The following is a 22,716-nucleotide window of genomic DNA, read 5'->3' on the forward strand; positions in this document are numbered from 1 at the left end:
AGTGATCTTCCAAGGAGTCATTTTCTGCTGTCGCGTACTCCTTGAAGATGGTTTTCTGCTGGCTACAGTTAACAATTGCTATCAGGTATCTTTCATTCTTTGTCAAGTCTTGCAAAGGTATTTTTTTAAACAATATTTCTGAATTGAGTTGTATTAGAAATGGTTATGAACATTTCTTCTAATAACTTTGTTGCAACTCCAAAGAAACTCCCCTACATTCATAAACTTCCCAAAAATGCACGGTTATGAACTCTGACATTTGTTTCTCCTGGATTCAAATGCTAAAGTAAGCAAATGTCAAAGGACAATTTGGTCACATTAACTACTTATTAGATCTAATACTTTAGGGGAGGAGGAATCTGGGTTGAAGTAAACTACATTATATGTGGATTTTTTGTGTATAAAGCGAATGTTTGTGGATGGCTGAAAATTTTAAGAATATTGTATGATGCTTGGTAGAAAAGAATTATTAAAATAAAGTTCATACAATAGTATATCTGCTCACGATGGGTCACTATCCAAATACCTAATAATGTACTAGGTACGAGAAGACTTGATGACTGTTTTTTTTGAAGAAAAGAAGACTTGATGACTAGTCTAAAGAGATCGATTTTAAAACACCACGTCATATTATTAGCTATGCTATTAAAATGCAAGCAAGGTTATCCCACTGATGCATGTAAGATTAGCAGAAAGTATCAAAACAGTGTATAAGAAAAGCACAAATAGACAACATTTCCATGATTAGATAAAAAGGTAAAATGATTGTTCGAGCTCAAAAAAGGATAATGGAGAAGGTGAAACCACTAAAATAAGAAATACTAGAATGTATTTTTTTTAGCTACATACACCTGAAAAATGAAAATACTGTCTAATTTTCGACAATTTGGTACTAGTTCCTAGATTGTGCTTCAAGCAAGAAATTCTGACGAGTGTAGGAGAAGGTGAAAATCTGTACGTATTCAAATCTACGCACTCGAAAATTCTGTCCAGTTTCTCGTGTAATGGTATTAGTTCTTAGATTGTGTATCAAGTCATCACATTTATCATATCACCCTTTAATCCTTTATATACAGGGTAGCTTGAATGTTCTACGTTAGTTTCCAGCATTCGACTTGGTTGAGATTCGTCCTTTTCCCATTAAAAGAAATCATCTTAAGATTCCGATCGCTAACATATATATATATGGGTTTCCTGTCCTTTTTTATGCCTGTAAAACTTCTGGTTTTATCTAGCTACCTAAGGTGATCTACATATCCAGGTTAGTTTGCTTGATTATTTTCCTTACCCTTAATGCTTCAAGCTACATGCGAGCATTACCTAATTTATGATCGTGATATGCTTTAAGTGTACTCGAAATTTGCATGATAATGTTCTTAATCTAAAGTTTTAGTTCTTGGGTACTTGCATGTATCAATATATGATCTAATTTTAACACTCATAAGTTATTTTTTATGCATGCTAGAGGGATGATGAAGCTCATGGAAGCAGATCATTCTGAGAAACAAGAAAGAAGAGATCAAATCGCGCTTGACATTACACGATTAGAGCCAGTTGATGAAGACCTCACTACTTCCATAAGAGAGAAATTGGAGGCCATTTCATTTCCATGCAGTATATACTATGTCCCAGACAGGTTTTTGACCGGAGAAGATTTCGACAAGTATTATTATCCTCAGATGGTCTCAATTGGTCCCTTTCATCATAATAAAATTCATTTACAACACATGGAAAAACACAAATGGGAGTATCTAAATGCCCTTCTAGGTCGAAATCTTAACTTAGACTCCACTTTAGAATCTTGTGTTAAGGTTGTAAAGGAATTGGAGCCCAAAATTAGAGCATCTTACCAAGGGAATCTTTCAATCCAAAGCGACGAGTTCATACGAATGATTCTTCTTGATGCTTGTTTCATCATTGAGCTCTTCTTAAGGTATGCTATTAGAGGCTTAAGGAGGAGAGATGACCCATTGTTTAGATCACCTGAAAAGTTTCATACTTTGAGGAATGACTTGAGCTTGTTAGAGAACCAAATCCCATTTTTCGTTCTTCAAAAGATTTTTAATGTTGTCCCAATTCACAAGGATGGTTATAGTTCAATTTCCGAGCTTAGTTTAAGGTTTTTCAAACCTTTAATTCCCACAGATGTACAATTATTACAAGAAAAATATAGCTTTGAAGGTAGCTATCATTTGCTTGATTTGATATGGAAATCTTACCTCCCTTCATTTTCAAAAGTCCATTTGGGTAAAAACACTGGCTTTGGCAGAATTCTGCAAAGCGCGTCTGAAGTACAACAATCAGGAATCAAGGTAATTCTTTGAGTTATACATCCAAAATACAAGATCAGGGCAATTTTACTACTAGTATAAAAATCTTCAATTCTATTTATATGTAAATTTTCCCTAGAATACATACACAGATTAGAAATTTACATGTTTTTTTATAAGCAAAGTACTAACATAATCTTTTGTGCCTAAGCTGGAATAGGTAAAAGCAATAGAAGCAGAGAGTATTCTGGATGTGAAATTTGGTAATGGAGTACTTTTCATCCCATGTATGAACATTCATAGTTACATGGCAGCTTTATTTCGGAACCTCGTAGCAATGGAACATTGCCATAGTGAGAAGATGAAGCATATTACATCCTATGTCTTCCTAATGAAAGGCTTAATACAATCACAGAAAGATGTGAAATTATTTTATCGATGACATATTATCTTAAGCTATGTTGGGAAAAAGGATGACCTAGTCAATCTGTTCAAGAATATGTGTGGAAATGTAGACTTAGATAAGTTTTATTATGAGGGGACGTGGGATCAACTTAAGGATTATGGAGGAACTAAATGGGAGGTTTGGTTGTGCAAAATGAAGCGCAAGTATGGGTTGATTCGTTGTAAAGTTTCAAGAGTTACGTTGGGAGTTTCATTTTTATTAGTTGTGTTGGTTGGAATTTTGGTTGTAATACTTTATTTTTTTATTTCTCGTCGCCATCATTAGACATTGTCCAACAAAATTACTTGAATGCATAATAAACAGATTTTATGGGAAATGCATAATAGATGGTGGAATAATTTTAGTAAAAGGATTAATGGTTGTGCAACAAATAGTCAAATATGAATGAAATTGTACATATGAAATATGTCCAAAGGTTTTGAAGGAATTATATACATTACATGTTATACTTAGTTTTAGCGAGTGTTTTAGGTGATCAGTGTAATTTCAAACGCCTCAATTCTTGAAAAAACTATAAAAAAAATAAATAAATAAATAAATAAATAAAAAAAATAAAAAAAAAAGAGAGACAAAAGTTATAGTCAATACGCTATTAGGCTTATTGTACTGATAATTAGTAGGGAATAAGTGGATAACAAAGGTGTATATGCCAGTTTACCAGGTACCTATTGAGTGTATTGGTCAGCTGATATGACTCAAATCCTTTCCAATATCTACATTCTAATGATTTGGATAGTGATTTTGGAAGCTTTGTAAGTAGTCCAAGTACTGAGACTAAGGAGCTGCTACCCGTAGTTGCTTTACAGAATGAGTCTTTGGCTTTCCATGACTGACATTGCATTTTACAGATTCTGGATACGAAAACATGTTTCATTCATAGCTTCTGCAAAATTATATTTACTGAATGTTTGGAATTATTCGTAAGTAATGTATTGAAGCTCAATGAATTGAGTCAGGACTACAGAGAGATTGAATATTTATAACTTAAGGGCACGCGTGATCTCCCAGGGGACCATGTCATTTTCTGCAGTCACACATTCCTTGAAGATGGTTTCCTGCTGATCACAGTTCACGATTGCTATCATGTATCTTTCGTTCTCCAGCGAACATGGGTAAATAACTTGTTCCTCCTGAATGCCAAAAGTAGCAACAATTAGATGACGATTAAGCTTAATGCTAATATATTGTCTTTCAATGGAAAGTCCTGAAAATTTCTACCACCGGCAACTTTATTTATACCATTAAGCACAAATGTCCCAAAATTTGAGCAAAGGATTCCCAATACTAAGGACAAAATTGAATTGGAATCATTTATTTTCAAAAAACATTCCAATCTTGACAGTAAATAAAACAGGTGTCTTATAAGAAAAGGAGAATAGGTTATGAAGAAGCATACCTCAGGCAATTCATAGAATTCATCTGGAGATATTTGCAGTAGTTCAATCGCATTTCGACCAGTGCACCATGCAAAGACTTTACCACTATCATCAGCCACAGTTATTTTTACATGGAAAGTGCGTCTTGTTTTCATCTCACAGCTGCAGCAACAAAATTCACATTCCACAGAACCACTTGCAGTTGTCTTAACAAAATGACCACAAGTAACGTGTGCCAATCTTGTATTAACATGACAGTAATCAATTTGGTCCAGCCACACCCTGCAAATCTGATCGGTATTGACAGCAGCATGAGAAACAGGGTAAGAGTTCTGAACAATTTAACTTATTATCAGATTTAGTTTGTATCTCGCGAGAAATAAGGTATATTCTCATTCAGGAATCAGTTAAACCTCATCTCACAGTGAGAACGCCCTCCCCCCTCTCTTACTATTGTGGTTAAATCCTACCCAGGTTATATTTTTCACAGCCAATCCTATTCTAAAAGACAGGAAGCAGCCAAATAAAAAAAGGCAATAAAACTGAATTAAAGGTTACAGTTGTATTCTTCAAGTATTGTCAGATTTAAGTATGTAGTATAGAGGCTTAAGAATAAAGAATATTAACGATAAGTAAAGTTCCTGTTTTAGGAGTATAGCGAAATTTTACAGGATTGACCAGATAAACCGGGAGAATATATTAGTCAAGAGAAGATTACTTTCTCAGTCACGAGCAAGCACAAAGGTACTACTCCAGAGACTTCACCATTTAAGCTTAGCTAATTCTACACGAGAATACTTTTTGAAAACCCCAAGCTTCAGCTTTGGCTAAAGATGGAAAGGCACTTAGGCAGAGTCTATAAGAGTTAACAGCTCCAGATCTTAGTTTTAACCAGAAACAAAAATGTAGTATAGCAGAGACAAAGACAAATTTAACCAGTCATAGGCTATGCTACCAACATGCAAGTGCAATTATCGAACTTATGAATGCTATCTAGCATTAAATCACTTAAAAAACACATAATCAGCCAGGTGATACAAAAGATGCCAGCTTGTGAAAGACATACATGTGTACCAGTATTCTGCCTTGAAATATCAGCAAGATAAGATGGCTTGTGGAGACAAGATGAGTTCAGGATTGCAGGCAAGCAACTTAAGTTGACAAAGGAAGTTCCAGGACCATTTTCAAACCATCGCGCTTCTAGACTGTCAAAGAAACTTGATTTATTACAATCTGAGGTGAGGCTGTACAAAATTTTATATTACATTACTTGAACCAGATTACAAGAACTGGTCAGAGAAATCAATAGCAAATGAAGATAAAAAATTATGTGCATATTAATAATCATTGGAAAAAGTGGAGAGCTCACCCCTTGTGTTTTGTCTTGGCGCATGTCAAACCAGAGATGTACACAGTGTGACCAAGACTCAATCTCCCTAAAGACCTGAAGATCATAATTGAATAAATCAACAAACAAATTGATTCTCTAACGAGGAGACATTTTTCAAAACTTCAAATTGTCTATAAGTAATACCAAGATTCATTAAAATGCAGCTTCACACAAATAGCTCCTGTTGGATCTTGAATCTTCATAGTAAAGATAGATTTTGCAGTATTTGCTTCTCGAGAGATGTCCATAACTGCACCGTAGATGCTAATGCCAGTCATCTTCTCATGCAGATCAACAATAAAAGACTGCAAGACTGAACAAGTAAGACATTGGTGAAGATTAAGAATATTAAATACATTAATATATAGTTACATTTACAGCAGACTACACAAATGCACAATACAGGCAAGCAATTAGACAATCATGTTGTGTGATATCAGTCTCCTTCAATTACAAGATTAATTTATTAATGTGTATCTAACAGGGCATTGAATTTTTTTTGTCAAGTGCATCAGTGGATGGCCAGGTGGGCAGACCAACAACGTTTGTTTTGCATAATAACAGTCTTAATAGAATTTTAAGAAAAGCATAATGCTGTTGACTTGTCAAGGTTACAAAAATGGAAATTGTATCTGTAAATTACAAGATTATAGGGTAAATGTCAACATAATTACACATGTATTATTCAAATTATTTAAAAGAGAACTAATATCTAGAGACAACTCACCTGAAAAGGATAATTGCTGAAATCAACTGAGCCTTGAGAATCACATGGCAGAGTCATTTGAGAGGCTTTAGGGCCTTGAGTAGGACATGAAGCTGTTGCTAGCCTTGATCCTCGTAATCGATTTGGAGTCAATCCTAGACATATCTATGCCCAGAGACATCACTTATTCTGTTCTTCCTGAAATATAGTGCTGTAAAAGAAAAAAAAAGTACCTGTTCCTCTTGCCGAACAAATGGAACTAGATATAACTGAGTTGCGCTGCCATATTCAAGACAAACACTTCCACATGTCTCCACATCACTCTCCGAAGAACTACCAATGAATGGTCTATCAATTGCAAGCATACTTTTAACACTGCACAAATGATGTACTATTAGTATAACTAGTAACAAAACACTAATGCCAGAAACAAAGAAGCTAGAATAGGAGAGTTATACCTAAAGAGATTAGCCAGGGCAACTTGCTCACCCCATAATAGAAAGCTCATCTCAGAGTTGTCGTTATCAACTAACTTAATCTGCTTCCTCTGTATACCACCAAACTTCTCCAAATTTTCAAGAGGCCCTATCGATTCTATCCTATATACAGTATGAGAGTCTTAGAAAAAGGAGCTAACAAAGCCAGATTAATGCAAACCACAGCCAAATTTAGCGAGCTGATGTCAGATGGGATGTTGCCCAACCCAATTAAAAAAATCTAACCAACATAATTTCAACTAGAATTGACATGTTACCGACATTAGTCATCCATGCACAAACAATTCTATGCAATAAACTGATGCAAGGGGGAGGGTCACTTTAGGCAATCTTAAGGAAAAAAATCTACATACAGAGAAAATTACGGACAGGGAAAGCATGCTAAATATTGTTTTATCCTATTTATTTGGGAGAGAATAAGCCTCTCAAAAGCTTCTGTTTATCAATTTATCTTATGCAATATTCAAACTCTTAATTCAAACCTGTTTTTATACATTATTCCTTATCTCTAATTCGTCCAAGCTATTTTAGATCATAGCATAAATATAAGAATTTACCAGGGGAATAAAATTTGCTAAATTTCCTATTTGCACACTGGGTTTATGGGGATTTGTTTTGGGGCACAGGATGTATTTACAACCAAAGTTACAGTCACCAAATCCAAGAATGTTCTTTTACCTGGCATATAATGAATAAGATACCCCTTCATTAGCACCATCAAGAGAAATAGAGGAGAATGAGTCTGTACAAAATTGAGCACCCAGTAGCATGGCATCATCGTCTTGCTCCTACAATAATGCAATATTTAGCCAAAGCATGTTATCTTACAAGTTCCTTGGCTCAGAGATACACATGTCTAAATACATAATTTGAACTGGCTGGACATACCTCAAACTAACACCAAGGAATCAAAAAATAGTATATAATCAAGCAGGACTCTACTCTTATTCAGTTATTACGAGACAAGCAAGAGAAACAACAAGGACCTGTGGCATAGCTAGCAAAGAAATCATGGCAGTATCTATTTACATAGCCTAAACTTCCAGGAGCCACAATCAATTACATCTTTTTTTACAATTTTGCATATATCTTTATCTTAACTGATTTATCCTTTAATATATAAATCTCACAGATCAACTCCATTTCCTCTCAGCTCCAATGTACCAAACAATTCAACAATGTACTTACATTGTTCATGTATATGTGGTAGTCATACATTTTTGCTCATAAAATTCCGATACAGAAATTTATTAATGACAGCTTACAGAAAGAAGATACGGCTGAACAAAATTTCACAGCTGTTCTTCAAAAGACTTACCACTTCTCAACATACTCTAAGTATGCCAGCACTAATTTACAGAAGACAGGTATTTAATTTCTGTGCCAATAAGCCTTAATTATTCTACATGGACTAAAAATTATAATTATGTAGTGGATATGCACTTCTATTCCCATTTTACAAGATCAAGTGAAGGGAGAAACATGAAACTTGGGTAAGGAGACTCAAAAGAAGCAGTTATGTAAAGGAGGTATTTGATGATACAAGAACAGCTTCAGATTGAATGGGAATAGTGTTCAAAAATAGTTATTCTTTCCTACTCTTATATAAGAAAATCAACAAAATTAGAAACTTGTAAGAGGCAATAGTTGTATGAGACAGTCTAGCCATGTATTCAGCACTTGGAATTATTATGTCAAAAACTCAAAATGCTTGATTCAGAAAAGGCAGTATCTAGCTCTGGTAGCCAAAAAAAGTCATCACAGCTTTAACATGTCAACATCACAAGAGAATCAATCATCAAAACAGGGCTCAATTGATTACCTCATCCAACAGAATCACCAGATATTCTGTTGGCAAAAGTCGAGGATGGCCAGAACCTTCATTAGCACTTCGAAGATAGCACCCTGTGAGAAACACTTCCCTCCCTTTCCTTAAAATTCCATTTTGAGGAGATGCCAGATCATAATACCTGCAATATGTTGTACCAAAGGTTTCAAATCCATTACCAATGTGACAAACTTTGTTCTATTATGTCAAAAATGTATACATTTCAGTAGAGGATATTTGATAATGGATTAATAGGTGTGAAGTGACTTGATGTATGAAGTAAACATGTAGCAAGACTGCATTCCTTTGTACCTTAATCAAACTTAACACACCAACAGCATACTTGGCATGGTCATTGGGGATTAAAGACCTATTCTTTTCACCTAAAGAAAAAAGTTTCAGGTCTAACAAGTTAACCTCTAGGTTATAATTTCAGATGTCTAAGGCTAACAAGTCCACATAAGTTCAATTCAGGCTTAAAATATAGGTGAATTTTAGTTCAAGAAAAATATATATTCAGATAAGTTCAAATATGTTCAATCCACACTTTACAAGTTCTGGTGGAAGTCTTCTTCTCAAATACTGAATACTAAACATAATACAAGACAGTTGGCTAGAAGAGAATGATGCGATATCAAATTTCTGATAGTTAACATGTTACAGATCTGTACCTTCTGTGGAGATAAAGATCAATAGTATTTGAGCTCCAAAAATCACCCAGAGTAATCATGTTGATCTTTGTTCCTGAAAAAGGTAGATATTTATATGTTATGTTACTCCAACTTCAATCCAATTTTAGTACCTGTGTCAAAAAAATTGAAGCTTGGACATAGGAATTACACTTCAACACTTCATTTATTTAGGACTAAAATCATGCAAAATTTTCATAAAAAGGTCACGCCTGACACTTCTAGTCTACTTTGAGTAACATAGTCTATACATAGTTATCCAATGTAGAGGAACAGATAAGTGAGAATGTGAGATTTAGTCTGTCCTCCACACTATATCATTTATTCTCCCTTTTTTCTCCTTCAATACCTCCCTCGAGTTTAAGCAAACCAAAAGTTTTCAAGACAAACATGGACAAACATATTAGACAACCCCAAAGATAAGATATCAGAGAAGAAATATTTCTTACCACAATTTAGGAGTTATCTGGTTCATTATAATTAAATATTCTATCAATATTTCCAACAAAACTCAAGCTCTCACCTAAAGGGACTCCAAGTTGGTTAAACATGCATAACTTTTCTAATAAAACTAAACTTGCGAAGAGGTAGTTTCAATGGATCCTTAATAAACAATGCATCATATCATTTGCCCACTGCCCTTAGAAAAAGAAAGAGAAGTATAATTTACGAAAGCATCAATCAAGTTCTTCATAATCCAGAGCTGAAATTTCCCACTAGTTATTCTTCAAGTCCTCACTGTGAGAGTGTGAGCAGGTAAGCAATAAGTATTTGACCACGTAAAAGTTGAACAAACTTTTATAACTTAATCATGAAACCAAAACTATAAAAGATTCATAATGGTGAGATTCGCAGGAACATCGTCATCAAAACATAAGTAACTTGTGATCATCGGCATAAATAACCCTAAATCAATAAAACTACCAACCTGGGAGAACAAAGGTATCAACAACCACAGCTTCTAAAACACTATTCAGAGACAAAAAATTCTTCTCATATATTGTATCAATTGTAACTGTATTCGGCAGCTTAGATCTCTTATGTTTCTTCTTCAGTTGGTTGATGCAATCAGGCATTTTCCTAGGCGCACTTGTTTTTCTCTGTTCATTCCATGCCTGCCAACTCCATTCAACCAAATACACAAACTACAATTAATCAACCACTCGTCACATTTAGCCACCTATATAATTTTAAGCATTTTGCACTTAATCATGTTATCAAAATTTCAATCTTAATCTAAAGCGCCAGTTAGATTCATATCAATTTTGTAATAGAACCCCCCCCCCCCCCCCCCAAAAAAAAAAAAAAAAAAAAAAAAAAAAAAAAGCAGTTGAATTGATTGAAAGTTGCCAGACTTCTTAGATTAATTCATCAAACCTAGACTGCAATAAACATGAAATTACACAAATTAATAGAATTCGAAAGTACAAATTTTGAAATGATTGAAATTGCAGGAATTAATTCATCAAACCTAGACTAAAATAAACTAGAAATTCTACAAATTAGAAGAAAATGAAAATTTTAAAAAAAAATGTGATATGATTGAAACTGCAGGATACCTTAGATTAATTCATCAACCTAAACTACAATAAACTTGAAATTCCACAAATTAAAACAAAATGAAAATAAAAATATGTCAAAATGATTGAAACACACCTTAAATTAATTCATCAAACCTAGACTACAAAAAAAATGTCGAAATAATTGAAAATTGCAGAAACCTTAAATTAATTCGTTAAACCTAAAGTACAATAAAATTGAAATTCAACAAATTAGAAGAAAATGAGATAAAAACTGAAAATAAAATATTAACCTGAGAAAGTTCAGAGAGAAGAATGGCGGCGGTAACACCACTGGAATACGAAATGCAAGTCTTGAGTACACGAGAAGCAATCCAACTCCAACCAGGACCTTCTCTTTCTCTCTCCTCAGTGTCGGGAGTAGGTTCATCGTCTTCGTCGACATCGTTGAGTGGGGGAGAGAGAATGGAGCTTGCGTAATTGATGAATTCGATGAATGGATCGATGTCGTCTTGTTGCTGCTGCTGATGATCTTCGAGCTCGTCGTCTAAATCCATGGCGGAAGAATCCATTGAAGGTTTGGAAATGGAGGATTGTGTAACTGTTGTTTGAAGCAAACAAGATTTTGGAGTTTCGGCAGCCGTAAGAAAGTGTTGGGTTTGCGCGGGAAAATAATAGCTTAGGTCATTGTGTATTTGTTAATTTGTGGCCTTGTAGGAAAACCATATTTAATACGAAGTATTTTTATTTATGCGGATCACATAATAATAAGGGTCAGTTTACATTTACTAAATTAAAATGAACTAAACTAAATTGATTGGAGCTGAGATTAAGCTAAAGTGAACAGGTTCTAAATATAGTCTTGTGAATACGGAGTATATATATTTGAATCGTCTCAATTAATAGTTTATTAATATTTAATTAATATTATTTATTTTTACATATTGATAATTAAAGATATATACTAATTGAAATTATTTTTAAAGTGAAGAAGAGAACTGAGCATATGACTAATAGTAGGACCCATTACTATTTTACAAGTACTCCACATTTTTGTTTATTTTTTTTTATCAAAGGAAGGAAAAATTTGCCAATTGCAGCCATTTGAACTTTGTACTTTGTAAATTGCTGTCATTTAAAAAAAAAAAATCAAATTGCAGCCCATAACTGTTATAAATTGTAAATTACAGCCTAATTCAATATTTCATCGGTTTGTGTGTCGAAAAATTTTCAGTTAAGGTTGTAGCAGCCATTTTAAAAAATTGCAAACCAAACTGCACTTTAATGTGGTTTGCGGTTGTTATATTTTATTTTTATTAAAAAATATAAAAGAATTAAAATATATTATTAGTGCCAAACCAAATCAAACCAAACCAAACCAAACCGCACTTTAATGTGGTTTGCCAATTATATTTTAATGTGCTTATTTTTCACTATTATTAGTTAATTGAAGGTTAAAAAAAGAGTTTAATATTTGGATTATAAATTAATAATTACAAAATAACATAAAACTTTTGTTTTTAAAAAATAATTATAATTATAATTATAAAAAAATATACTGGTTAAATCGCAAATTGCACCGCATTTTGCGCCGTGATTTGGTGTGGTTTGGTTAGAAGTGCGGTTTGGAAAAAATACAAAGCGCACCGTGAACACTAATCACATGTTCATAGACATTTACTTTAACAAAAACCTTACTATTCAATTTAAGGCAATTAAATACGACTTACATTACATAATTAAATTAATTAGGAATTCCCTCGAGGGGAGGGCTTACACGATAAGTTTTGCCACCTTTTCTTTTTTCATTTTTTTTTTCTTGCAGCTATTTTTATGTTTTTGGTTGGAAAACTTGATGAAAAATACTTAGTATTAGTCAGATTGTAAAAATTATATGCCATGAACTCTATTAAAAGGTTAAATTCTTATATGCCATTAACTCTATTAAAAGGTCTTATATGCCATTAACTCTATTAACTAATTAGTATTAGCTTTTCTTTTTCAAAAAACAAAATCATTAAAAATATTGAGAATAAAATAAGACTATAAAAAATTTATAACCACCAAAAATCTACTAAGGTAAGGGTGTCTAAGTCGTCTAAGACTAATAAATAAAATTAAAAAAAAAAAAACAAAAAAAAAATAATCTAACGATCAATATGTTGTGAAATCTATTTGGTCCAATAATACATCGGTCATTATTTTGTCATAAAAACTATCAAAATCCGGCACTAAATCCTGAAGATCAGCATAGATGGAGTTATTCAGACCATCATTGTCGGAGCTGATGAGGTCGTTGTTGCTGTTAACCAAGCCATAATTGTCGTAGCTGATGAGGTTGCTGTCGTTAACCAAGCCATCATTATTGTCATAGCTGATGAGGTTGTTGTTGTTAACCAAGCCATCATTATTATTTTCGTAGCTGATGACGTTGTTGCTGTTAACCAACTCATAATCATAACCTACAAATTGGTAATTGTTGTTGGTGACAGAAGAGGGGTTCGAGCTAGTGTTGGAGAATTGTTGATTGTTAATTTCTTGTTCGTGGCTATTGATGTTTTCCTCCTCCACTTCTTTATTTTCTTCTTTAACTTGTACATCTTTTATTTCTTTTTTGGCTCCTCTATTGTAGTAGATTCTACATAGCACATAATCCAACTGTACGTATCTCATAAAAAAAAAAAAAAAAACAATTAGAATATATATATTATCTCCGTTAATTTTTAGTTGCAACAAAGAAACGATATTATTACACGTACCCTCATACTAGTGTTGGTATCTTGTTGATGATCTCGTTTCCTCTTAGGTATTAATTTGGGTTGATCAGGGACTCGTAACTCTAGCATATGCCAGTGCGTCTTCTGATTATTATTCTTTTTCTTATCTTTTTTGTTATTGTTAGGTTTTCCCTTGAAATACACCAATGATCTTTGGTGTCCGATCAATGTACCATCATCGTCTTTGATTGGGTGGTCTTTTCCGGTGGCTTTCCAAAACCCATCGCCGGCTTTTCGGTCAGGACGACTCCCGTTCTGGTATTTTTTATTCCGTGATGTGAAAAAATACCAACTTTTACTTTTTCCTTTTCCTTGTGGATTGAATCTGGCTGCAAGGTTTAAATTACAAAAACAAATTACTTTAAACTAAAAAAATCATCATATACGATCCTAAATGATAGTCTAATTGCAATATCTGAAAAAGAAATATACATGCTTATGACAAGTAGGTTTCTTAATTTATTTTTATTTTTTATAACCCTAGCTAATCTGAGTAAATTACTTAAATTCAAAAACCCTGATTATGCTAGGGTTACTCGGTCAGGGGATACTTAGTTAAGGGTTACTCGGTCAGGGGATACTTAGTCAAGGGTTACTAGGTCATCAAGATTTATCCGGTCAAGGTTTACTCGTATGTCAGCCGGCCACAATGTAATCGTGTAGCGAAAACGCATTGAATATGTATTATACAATAAATTTTAATTTATAAAAGACTAAAAAGTAAGAATACGAAAGATTACTAATTACATCCAAACAACAAAGAATAAAGTAAATATGCTTTTGTGATTTTAGTTATTTTCGGCTTGCATAAAAAAAAAAAAAGTATTAGTAGGGAAATTGTACGTACCAGTGAGATCTTCAGGACCGTAGACGTTGATATTGTCAAGTTCGTGTATTGGATTCAGAGGCAAATCAAATCCATTGATCTTGGGTTTGAGATAATGAGTGATTAGTTCTTTATTATAAGGCTCAAATCTGTAGCCCGGTGGAAGGTTAACAAAAGATTCTCCATGTTTTTCCTCCATTGTATATCTTAGAGGTTTAGAGAAACAAAGTTACGTTGTTGATGAGTTAATAATAATTGCGATAATCAAAATTTACTATTATAATTCGTCTTCACTTTTATAACCTTTGGCCATGCAACGTGAATTTGATGAAATTTGATACGGAGTATAATTCTATAGATAATAGGATAAGATATAGTTAATTATCATTAACTAACCGTGTGTAAAAAAAAAAATAAAAAAAATAAATAAATAAATAAATAAAAAATAAAAAAAAAAAAAAAAAAAAAAAACCTAACCAACTAACCGAGTATAATATCTATTACTAGTTGAATTTTGTACAAATTCTATCTAATACTAGTATGTAATTTACAATATGCCCGCTTGTTCAAAACTATCCGCAAAAATTTGAGAATTTGATCTACAATCCATCCGAAATTTCAGAAATTGGATGCGGATAATTCGATCCACATTCAATCCGGATGTGAATTTGGATATTAATTTTAAAATATTTGGATATCTGATTTGATATACGAAATATAAAAGCTGAAATAGTGAAATATATATAATTTTTTTTTTTAATTTTTCATATAAAACGAATCATGTTTTATTCACTTATAATAATACACTCTCTCCGTTTATATTTTATTGCACCATTAGGATTTTTACACTATTCACTTAATCTTCTTTAACCATCATTTGTGATTTATCCATTAGAAAAAATATAGTCATGTGGGATTTAGTTAGATTTGTCTTGAAATCTTCTTTTCAAATATCAAATTTTTATAATTTTTGCAAAAGTATAATTAAAGATATATAATAACAGCTAAAGTAATGCATTGATGATAATTTTAATTACAAAAAGACTATTATTTTTCCCGTAAAAACAAAAAAATTGCTATATAAGGTGTACAACTTAGCAATTAAAAAGATAAAGTTATAAAATTTAGAAAATAATTAAAATCAATTTTAATTAATACTTCGTATTGGATAATGGATCGGATATCCAGAAAATTTCAAATCGGATTTAGATATTAGTTTTTGATATCGGAGTATATATACGGATACCTAATGGGTAGGGTAAAATATATCATGAATATATTTAGTTCCTTAGCTAAAATAAACTACTTTAATACAGTAATAATTAAAAAAAAATGTCTTAAAAAAGTCATCTGTATAAAAGCCCTTTATAAATATGGAGTATAATTGTATAATTACCATGATATGGATACGGATACGAAGTACAAAAAATAATACTTGTGCAAATCAATACTCCTTCGTATTTAAACATTTTTATTTTATCAAAATTTTTTGTATACACCCGGTTTACACTAATTTTACTGTACATCGAGCAGTTAAGGGTAACTTTTACCTAATTTTAGGGTAACTTTTTGTCTTTTTTGGGTAACTTTTAACATAATACAATTTTTATATAAATAGACAATAAGAAAAGTTTTATAATGGTAATTTAATTACATTTAATCAAAAATAATGGTAACTTTTATTTATTTTAGGGGTAACTTTTGATCAATCTAGTCTATCTTTATAGTGGATGTACAATAATTATTGTACACCCGATTTTTTTTAAAGTTTGTGTTATTTTATTTACTTCCTCCGTTTCCTTTTAGTTGGCACGTTTCTTTAGTCACGTTTACCAATACACAACTTCAACCATTCATATCTTTAATTATCAATAAGCAAAAATTGTGAAAAATTGATATTTTAAAAATATATATCTTGACGAATCTAATAAGTAATAAGATCCCACATGATTATATTTTTCATTATGTATAAATTACAAAACAAGGTCAAAGGAAAGTATGTAAATAGTACTAATTACTAAAGTCAAAACATCTCACCTAAAAAAAACGGTGGTAGAATTTATATTTTCCTTAAAAAAAAAAAACAAATCCGTATTTAAACGAAATAAAATCTATTTGGCGCCAACCATGATTCATTCTCCACAACAACATTGAGAAGCTGGTGCCTGAAAACAGAGAAAAATGGCAAAGATTAAGACCCTTAGTTTCGAACATTATCATTTATTCTTCAACAATCCTTTAATTTCTTCATCTTTCAACTTCGACCAACTCAATCACATTCTTTACATTCATGGATTCTACAGACTTACTCGCCGAAATCGCCGTAAGGTATAATCATACCCATCTCCCTCATCAATTCACTTGTTTGTTGTTTAATGGATTATTTATCGTGTTTGAAATTATTGAGTATGATTTTTTTGTAGGAGATGATTTTGGAAGCATTGGATGCAATTGATGAGTTCATTAATCCTCATCGTTCAACTTTGAATGAAACCCAGATTTCTACCAACAATGATGTTTGTCTTAGTATTGATCAAGTTACTGCTGATCTTGATGCCCTTCAATGGCATGATTTCAACGATGAAGACGACAATGACGATGACAATGAAGGTGGAAATATGGAGATAGTTGAGTATAAGAGGAAGAGGAAAGAGTTTAACCCAGTTCATTTGAAGAGGCCCAGGTCTAAGATTAAGACCCACAAGAGGAACAATATCAGTGAGATTTCTGTATTTATCTGATCTGCTTGTTTTTAATATTATGGGTTTGTTTTGAGGTTTGCCTGCTAGGTGTTTGTAAAAATGTCTGAATGAAAATCCACATGTTCGTTGTAGTATAATTGAGGGAAGCATTTTGTGCAGGAATTTCAGGGTTTTTGCTTGTCCACTACTCCATATGTTTGTAGAAATGTCCAAGTTAAAACACACATATTCTCTTGAATGATTTAAAGGAGCATGTTACACTTGATTCTATAAATTAATGACTATTTCTGCGACTCGATTCTCATATTCTCATGTTACACTTGAGGAGCATGTTACTCAAATATGTACTCTTGTGATAAGTCATAAGGAAATAAAATGTGTCTATGTAACATGTCAATAATAGTTCCTCATATAAATTGATCTGCACATTTGATTTCAGCGAGCCTAGTCTATCTAACTTTCAATTGGAATAGACTTTATATATGTCTTCCCTTATTCTAGTAATCGGCTTCTTCAGCACCATGAGCAAGCCTCAGATCATCAGGGAATACAATGCAGATGCTTGAGTAGAATTGTGCAGTAGGTTCTAATAAGAATGTCTCCATATTCAGTGATATGACGGGTGACCCTTTATGTAGGATCAGATTCTGTCCTGTTCACATTATGTTGGTGTATGAGGCTAAAAGAAAATTTAACTTGTTGAACTCAATATTATCTCTGTTCTCAACTTTAGCTGCATAACTTTTATGTTGGGTTCCCTATGTCACGCTTTCTAGTAGGTTGGGCTACGGGGGCTCCCTAATGCAAATTTCACTTGTTTATTAATTAGCCAAAAAAAGTTGTGTGCTACTAATTTGCTTCTTGCCTTATAGAGTGTCTTCTTCCTTAGCTTCGTAACAGGAATTTTAAATTTCTACCAGGGAAAGAGCATTTTTCTTTTCCTAACTTGACTACGTATAGATCATTCATATGTGCTTCAAACTGGACAACAGGTTGCAGAGATCAAGATAGAAAAGCTTGGGGAGCTTGTTGGAGTAGTCCGAGGGTGCATAAAAGAAGTGGGGTTTGGTCTCAGGAGATCAAATTTGAAGATGGGATACATACTTGGCCTTCAAGTCTCTCCAAGACACTGGTACTTCCTTTATCCCACTCTTTGTAATTATTACTGTACTAATTGTTGTACCATCACTGTAATGCCTGTTGCACAAGAATTTAGTGTTCGTTATAGTACAAAACTACAGATGTTATGGATGAACTAGATACTCCTATTAATCCTCTTCAATAACTAATTACCACAGCTCTGTTTTAGGTATGATTCTTGAATCATCTTTTCCATAGTGATTGAATTAATTTGACTTAAAACAGATGGTATGCTTCCGTAGTGATTCTATTAATTTGACACATTGCTCTTGGTCTAGAATTCTGTAGGCTTATTTACCCTTTTATCCTGTTCGTATTTGGCACTTACAGGCATATGGGAATTGGACTCAACCTGATGAATGCAATTGAAGAATGGCTCGCAAATTATGGTGCAGAGTATGTATACCTAGCTACCGAGGAGAGCAATGTTGCTTCTAGAAATCTGTTTACCCTAAAAATGCCACTAGTATTGATTTCTATGCTTATATATGTTCTTATGGAAATATAAATATAGCGAAGTTGCACGTCAGCCAAGCTGTTTCTGCTGTAAAATCGGCTCAAAATGCAAAGACTTTTATCCAAATGATACTGAAATAATCTTTAGTGGTAATTCAAGCCTCGGAAGATGGGCATGTTATTTCATAATTTCAATGATGAGGGCTGGGAAGGTCTGCATATCAAGGATCACAATACAGACACTACAGAGCCGAGCTCCTGGATAATTTTCAGCATATGGAATAGCCGTGAGGTTTACAAGCTTCAAATTCAAAGGTGTAGTCATCAATTTCAGTCCTTTCTATATGCAGCCTTAAGCCATGCTCTTGAATTCTAGACAAGAGGCTAGGATTTAGTTCATATTTTAATGCCATAGGCCATGTCTCTTATTATTGGACCTTCCAGTTAGTTACACTGTCATTGCCAGAAAGTTGCTATTGAATGAATTAATCCATTACACACTCTATCTTCTCGTATTTTAATTTTTTTTTTTTTTTTTTTTTTTTTTTTTTTGTGGGACTGTGTTAGCTTGGTTTGAAGTTAAATCTATACTAAAATAAAATTGCAACAAAAAATTTAATCTCATGGAATTATGGAAATGATGTATTAAGGGACCGGGCAATCACATGCTTCATACTCTGTTTTCTGTATAAATGTAAAGTAATTAGGCAAATTCATTCCATTAAATGGAAATTGGCTGGATAATATTTGCTAGAAATTTTGTGGTCACAACATCACATCATTTAAAAAGTCACAAGTCCACAAGATATGTCAAATTATGATTTTTTTATTTTTTTGAAATGTGTGTGACATGCTGACATATAATCAACGAAAAAAATTACAAGCCATGTCCATCTTTCCATGATTTAACTAGCAAATTCAATGCTTCTTCAGATGAGCCTCCTTCACTAAATACAACCTCAGCCTTGCTTTTCAAATCCAATACACGTTCCCTTACCACATCCCCTTCTTCCGAGCTAATAATTTGCTTGACTCGCCTCTCAATTTCACTCGACCTCACAAAACTATCCTCCGATTCATCCATTGGTAACGCAATCCCAATCTCCTCCACAATCAAAATCTTATTAAATCTTTGCTCGGCATACAAAGGCCAAGCCACCATAGGCACTCCAGCACACACTGCCTCTAAAGTCGAGTTCCATCCACAATGAGTCACAAACCCACCTACTGACCCATGTCCCAACACATCAATTTGCGGGACCCACATCTTGACCACATGACCCCTATCTTTAGTCCTTTCCAAAAACCCCTCAGGAAGGAATGAGTCCAAATCTGGCTCCACCAATGACCTTGAAAGCACCTTAGCCTTATCTTTTTTTGGTGGCATACGAACCACCCATAAAAACCTCACCCCACTATTCTCCAACCCTAGAGCTATCTCCCTTGTTTGCTCCTTAGAAAACACACCTCCACTTCCAAAGCACAAGTACACCACGCTTCGACTTGGTTGTGAGTCCAGCCAACTTAGACACTCGTGTCGACTTTCTCCTCCTCCTTCCCCGCCTCGATTTTTAGCTATCAAAGGCCCAACACAATAAACATGTGGAATGTTAGCTCCTGGAAGACAAGTCCCTTGTTTTAAACCTGTAACAGCTCTAACCTCTAACGACTCGAAAGTATTAACGATAATTCCATCTGATTTAAGAAAAGTCTCACCTAACTTGACAAACTCCTTATAACTTTCCCCACGATCAAGCATGCATTCAATCATACTACTAGTAGGAAAAGAAAACAACCCAGGAATCTCAAGCGAAACTCGAAGATTCCTATAAGAATCGGTATAAGTTCTATCATATATAGGAAGGTTAAGGAAGAAAGCTAGAACAAAAGCACCGGAAGCAAAGAAAAAGTAAGTAGGGATATTGAGTGATTGAGAAACTTCAACCGCCGAGTAGCAGAAGAAGTCGAGGATAAAAGCGGAAATAGTTGAGGATTGAGCAATAGATTCGAGTGATTTGAGAACATTGGTGTTGTTACTTCGGAGAGTTTCGTACGTGATTTGTTCGACATCGTTGTACTTGGAAAGGTCGTCGAGAAGGAGAGGAACGGGAGGGTGGAAGACGAAGGTGATGGAAGGGAAAGAGGAGGAGATAAAGGAGACGTAAGAGGAGTACGTCGAAGATCGGCATATTGGAGAATCTGGGATGATAATGGTGATGGAAGAAATAGAAGGAGAGTGTGTTAGAAGAAGTTTACCTAGTTCAATCATTGAGATTAAGTGACCTACAAATGGTGCAGGGTATAGTACTATAGTTTCCATTTTAATTGTGATAATTGTTGCGGTACGTGTTGAATCGAAGATGATCTCTTAAGAGATGATTGTAGGTTCGTTTGTGTATACTTGCAAGACGGGGAGGGTTCTAAAGGTGAAACCTCCTCCGATGTCTAAGTTAGTACTTGAAATGGTATAGTACGATGGAGAAATATATATCGAACGAGGTAGATGAAGGAATTAATTAAACTTGGGATCGATTGGAGATGGGTGACTTTAAAAGTAGGCGAGAAGAATTGAGAAATTGAGTTTATATTAGGGGGGAAGCAGCAAGGGAGGAATAACGTGTGAATAAGAATAAGCTAGTGGGGATATTATGATATGGCTATGAAATTATGACTTATAAAGTTGTGGTTGATTATTATTTCATACGAAGTAAATTAATATCACGTTATACAAATGATGATGATTTTTTGTACAGTAGGTGGTGCATCTTATTCGCCCTCAAAAAAAAAGGTGGTGCATCTTATTCAAAATGATTGCACATATGCATGGTTGACTATGTGGAGATCGAGGGACGATGCAATGAATATGAATTGAATCGTGTAATCCATGTTTGTTACAAGTTATATTCTTATCTAAATGTACTGTACTAATTCCATTTATTGTCATTTACTTACACGTTAATTATCTATTCCGCCCCCACCTAGACACCTTTCATTCGTAATCTTTTGGTGCAATTAGTAATTGAACATTAAAGGTTTCTATTTAATGGATATAAACAGTTAGGGTCTGTTCACATTTACTGAACTGAGCTGTTGAACTGAACTGATTGGAGCTGAACTGAACTGATTGGAGCTAAACTGAACTGAACTGAATTGAGCTAAAATGAATATTTTATGAGAGAGGAAAATTAAGAGCTGAACCGAACTTATTGGAGCTGAACTGAACTGATTAAAGCTGAACTGAACTGAAATTAAGTAAATGTGAACAGGCCCTTACTCCATAGTATTTTTCATTCTGATGCATAAATGATGGTATGTATGACAAGTTTTAATAATTTAATAATCCAAAGTTAATGACTGAGATAAATTTAATCGTAGGATTAAAGGAGGGGCCAAGGGGGTGAGGATTGAACCCTATCACTTAAGGGTTGATTTTCATTGACTAGGTTATTTCGCAAAGATAAAAAGTATGTATTTGAGGAAATATTAATTTATTACTTACTCCTTTCTAAAAAAAATATATATAAAAAAAATCGTAATAAAAATTCCTCAAAAATCGTGGATAATAGTCTTCAATTATGGGATTTTTTTACCTTTTTTCGCCCAGAAATAAAATTTTTTGAGAAGTTTGTCATGGTTCCTAATACCCTCCGGGAATCTAATTAGGTGGGTGGAACTATCCAATTTGCTTTTAAACGGTCAATTTATCTGTTAACAACTTACCGATTTAGTGAACTCAAGCCTACCACGGATATTTATGACAGCATATAATAGTCATATATGGTTCCAAACGACATTATTTGATCCTGAGATGTATCCCCTAGTGCCTCAAGACTTTTCGCCGCCGAGCCTGTAACCTCCGAAATTCCTCAAAAATCGTGGATAATAGCCTTCAATTTTGGAATTTTTTGACATTTTTTCGCCCGGAAATAAAAATTGTCGAGAAGTTTGCCATGGTCCCTAATACCCTCTGGGTGTCCAATAAGATGGGTGGAACCATCCAATTTGCTTTAAAACGGTCAATTTACCCGTTAACAACTTGCACCGATTTCGTACACTCAAGCCTACCACGGACA

The 22,716-nt window shown here is 33.7% G+C and overlaps 3 protein-coding genes and 1 pseudogene across 3 annotated transcripts; 2 read left to right on the top strand and 2 right to left on the bottom strand.

Moving 5' to 3' along the window:
- Window positions 1–1,124: 1,124 nt before the first annotated feature.
- LOC145564580 (UPF0481 protein At3g47200-like) lies at window positions 1,125–3,052 on the top strand. The gene is made up of 3 exons (XM_081624855.1): window positions 1,125–1,261; window positions 1,466–2,312; window positions 2,491–3,052. Exons 2-3 carry the CDS (start codon window positions 1,470–1,472, stop codon window positions 2,710–2,712), a joined length of 1,065 nt encoding a protein of 354 aa, XP_081480981.1. The 5' UTR covers window positions 1,125–1,261; window positions 1,466–1,469; the 3' UTR covers window positions 2,713–3,052.
- A 435-nt stretch (window positions 3,053–3,487) lies between these two features.
- Window positions 3,488–11,353, bottom strand: LOC145564581 (uncharacterized). Its single transcript, XM_081624856.1, has 13 exons — window positions 11,036–11,353; window positions 10,151–10,337; window positions 9,205–9,277; window positions 8,528–8,675; window positions 7,384–7,493; window positions 6,667–6,807; window positions 6,442–6,583; window positions 6,230–6,373; window positions 5,647–5,807; window positions 5,482–5,556; window positions 5,179–5,317; window positions 4,133–4,402; window positions 3,488–3,866 (listed from the first exon to the last, which is right to left on the bottom strand). Exons 1-13 carry the CDS (start codon window positions 11,312–11,314, stop codon window positions 3,714–3,716), a joined length of 2,022 nt encoding a protein of 673 aa, XP_081480982.1. The 5' UTR covers window positions 11,315–11,353; the 3' UTR covers window positions 3,488–3,713.
- A 5,149-nt stretch (window positions 11,354–16,502) lies between these two features.
- Window positions 16,503–18,751, top strand: LOC145562879 (uncharacterized). The gene is made up of 4 exons (XM_081623297.1): window positions 16,503–16,673; window positions 16,769–17,063; window positions 18,040–18,179; window positions 18,518–18,751. Exons 1-4 carry the CDS (start codon window positions 16,527–16,529, stop codon window positions 18,554–18,556), a joined length of 621 nt encoding a protein of 206 aa, XP_081479423.1. The 5' UTR covers window positions 16,503–16,526; the 3' UTR covers window positions 18,557–18,751.
- A 587-nt stretch (window positions 18,752–19,338) lies between these two features.
- Window positions 19,339–21,407, bottom strand: LOC145562878 (UDP-glycosyltransferase 88A1 pseudogene; annotated as a pseudogene).
- Between the last annotated feature and the right edge of the window lie 1,309 nt (window positions 21,408–22,716).

Source organism: Chenopodium album, chromosome 10, assembly GCF_948465745.1.
Source record: "Chenopodium album chromosome 10, dcCheAlbu1.1, whole genome shotgun sequence".
NCBI classification, from domain to species: Eukaryota; Viridiplantae; Streptophyta; class Magnoliopsida; order Caryophyllales; family Amaranthaceae; genus Chenopodium; species Chenopodium album.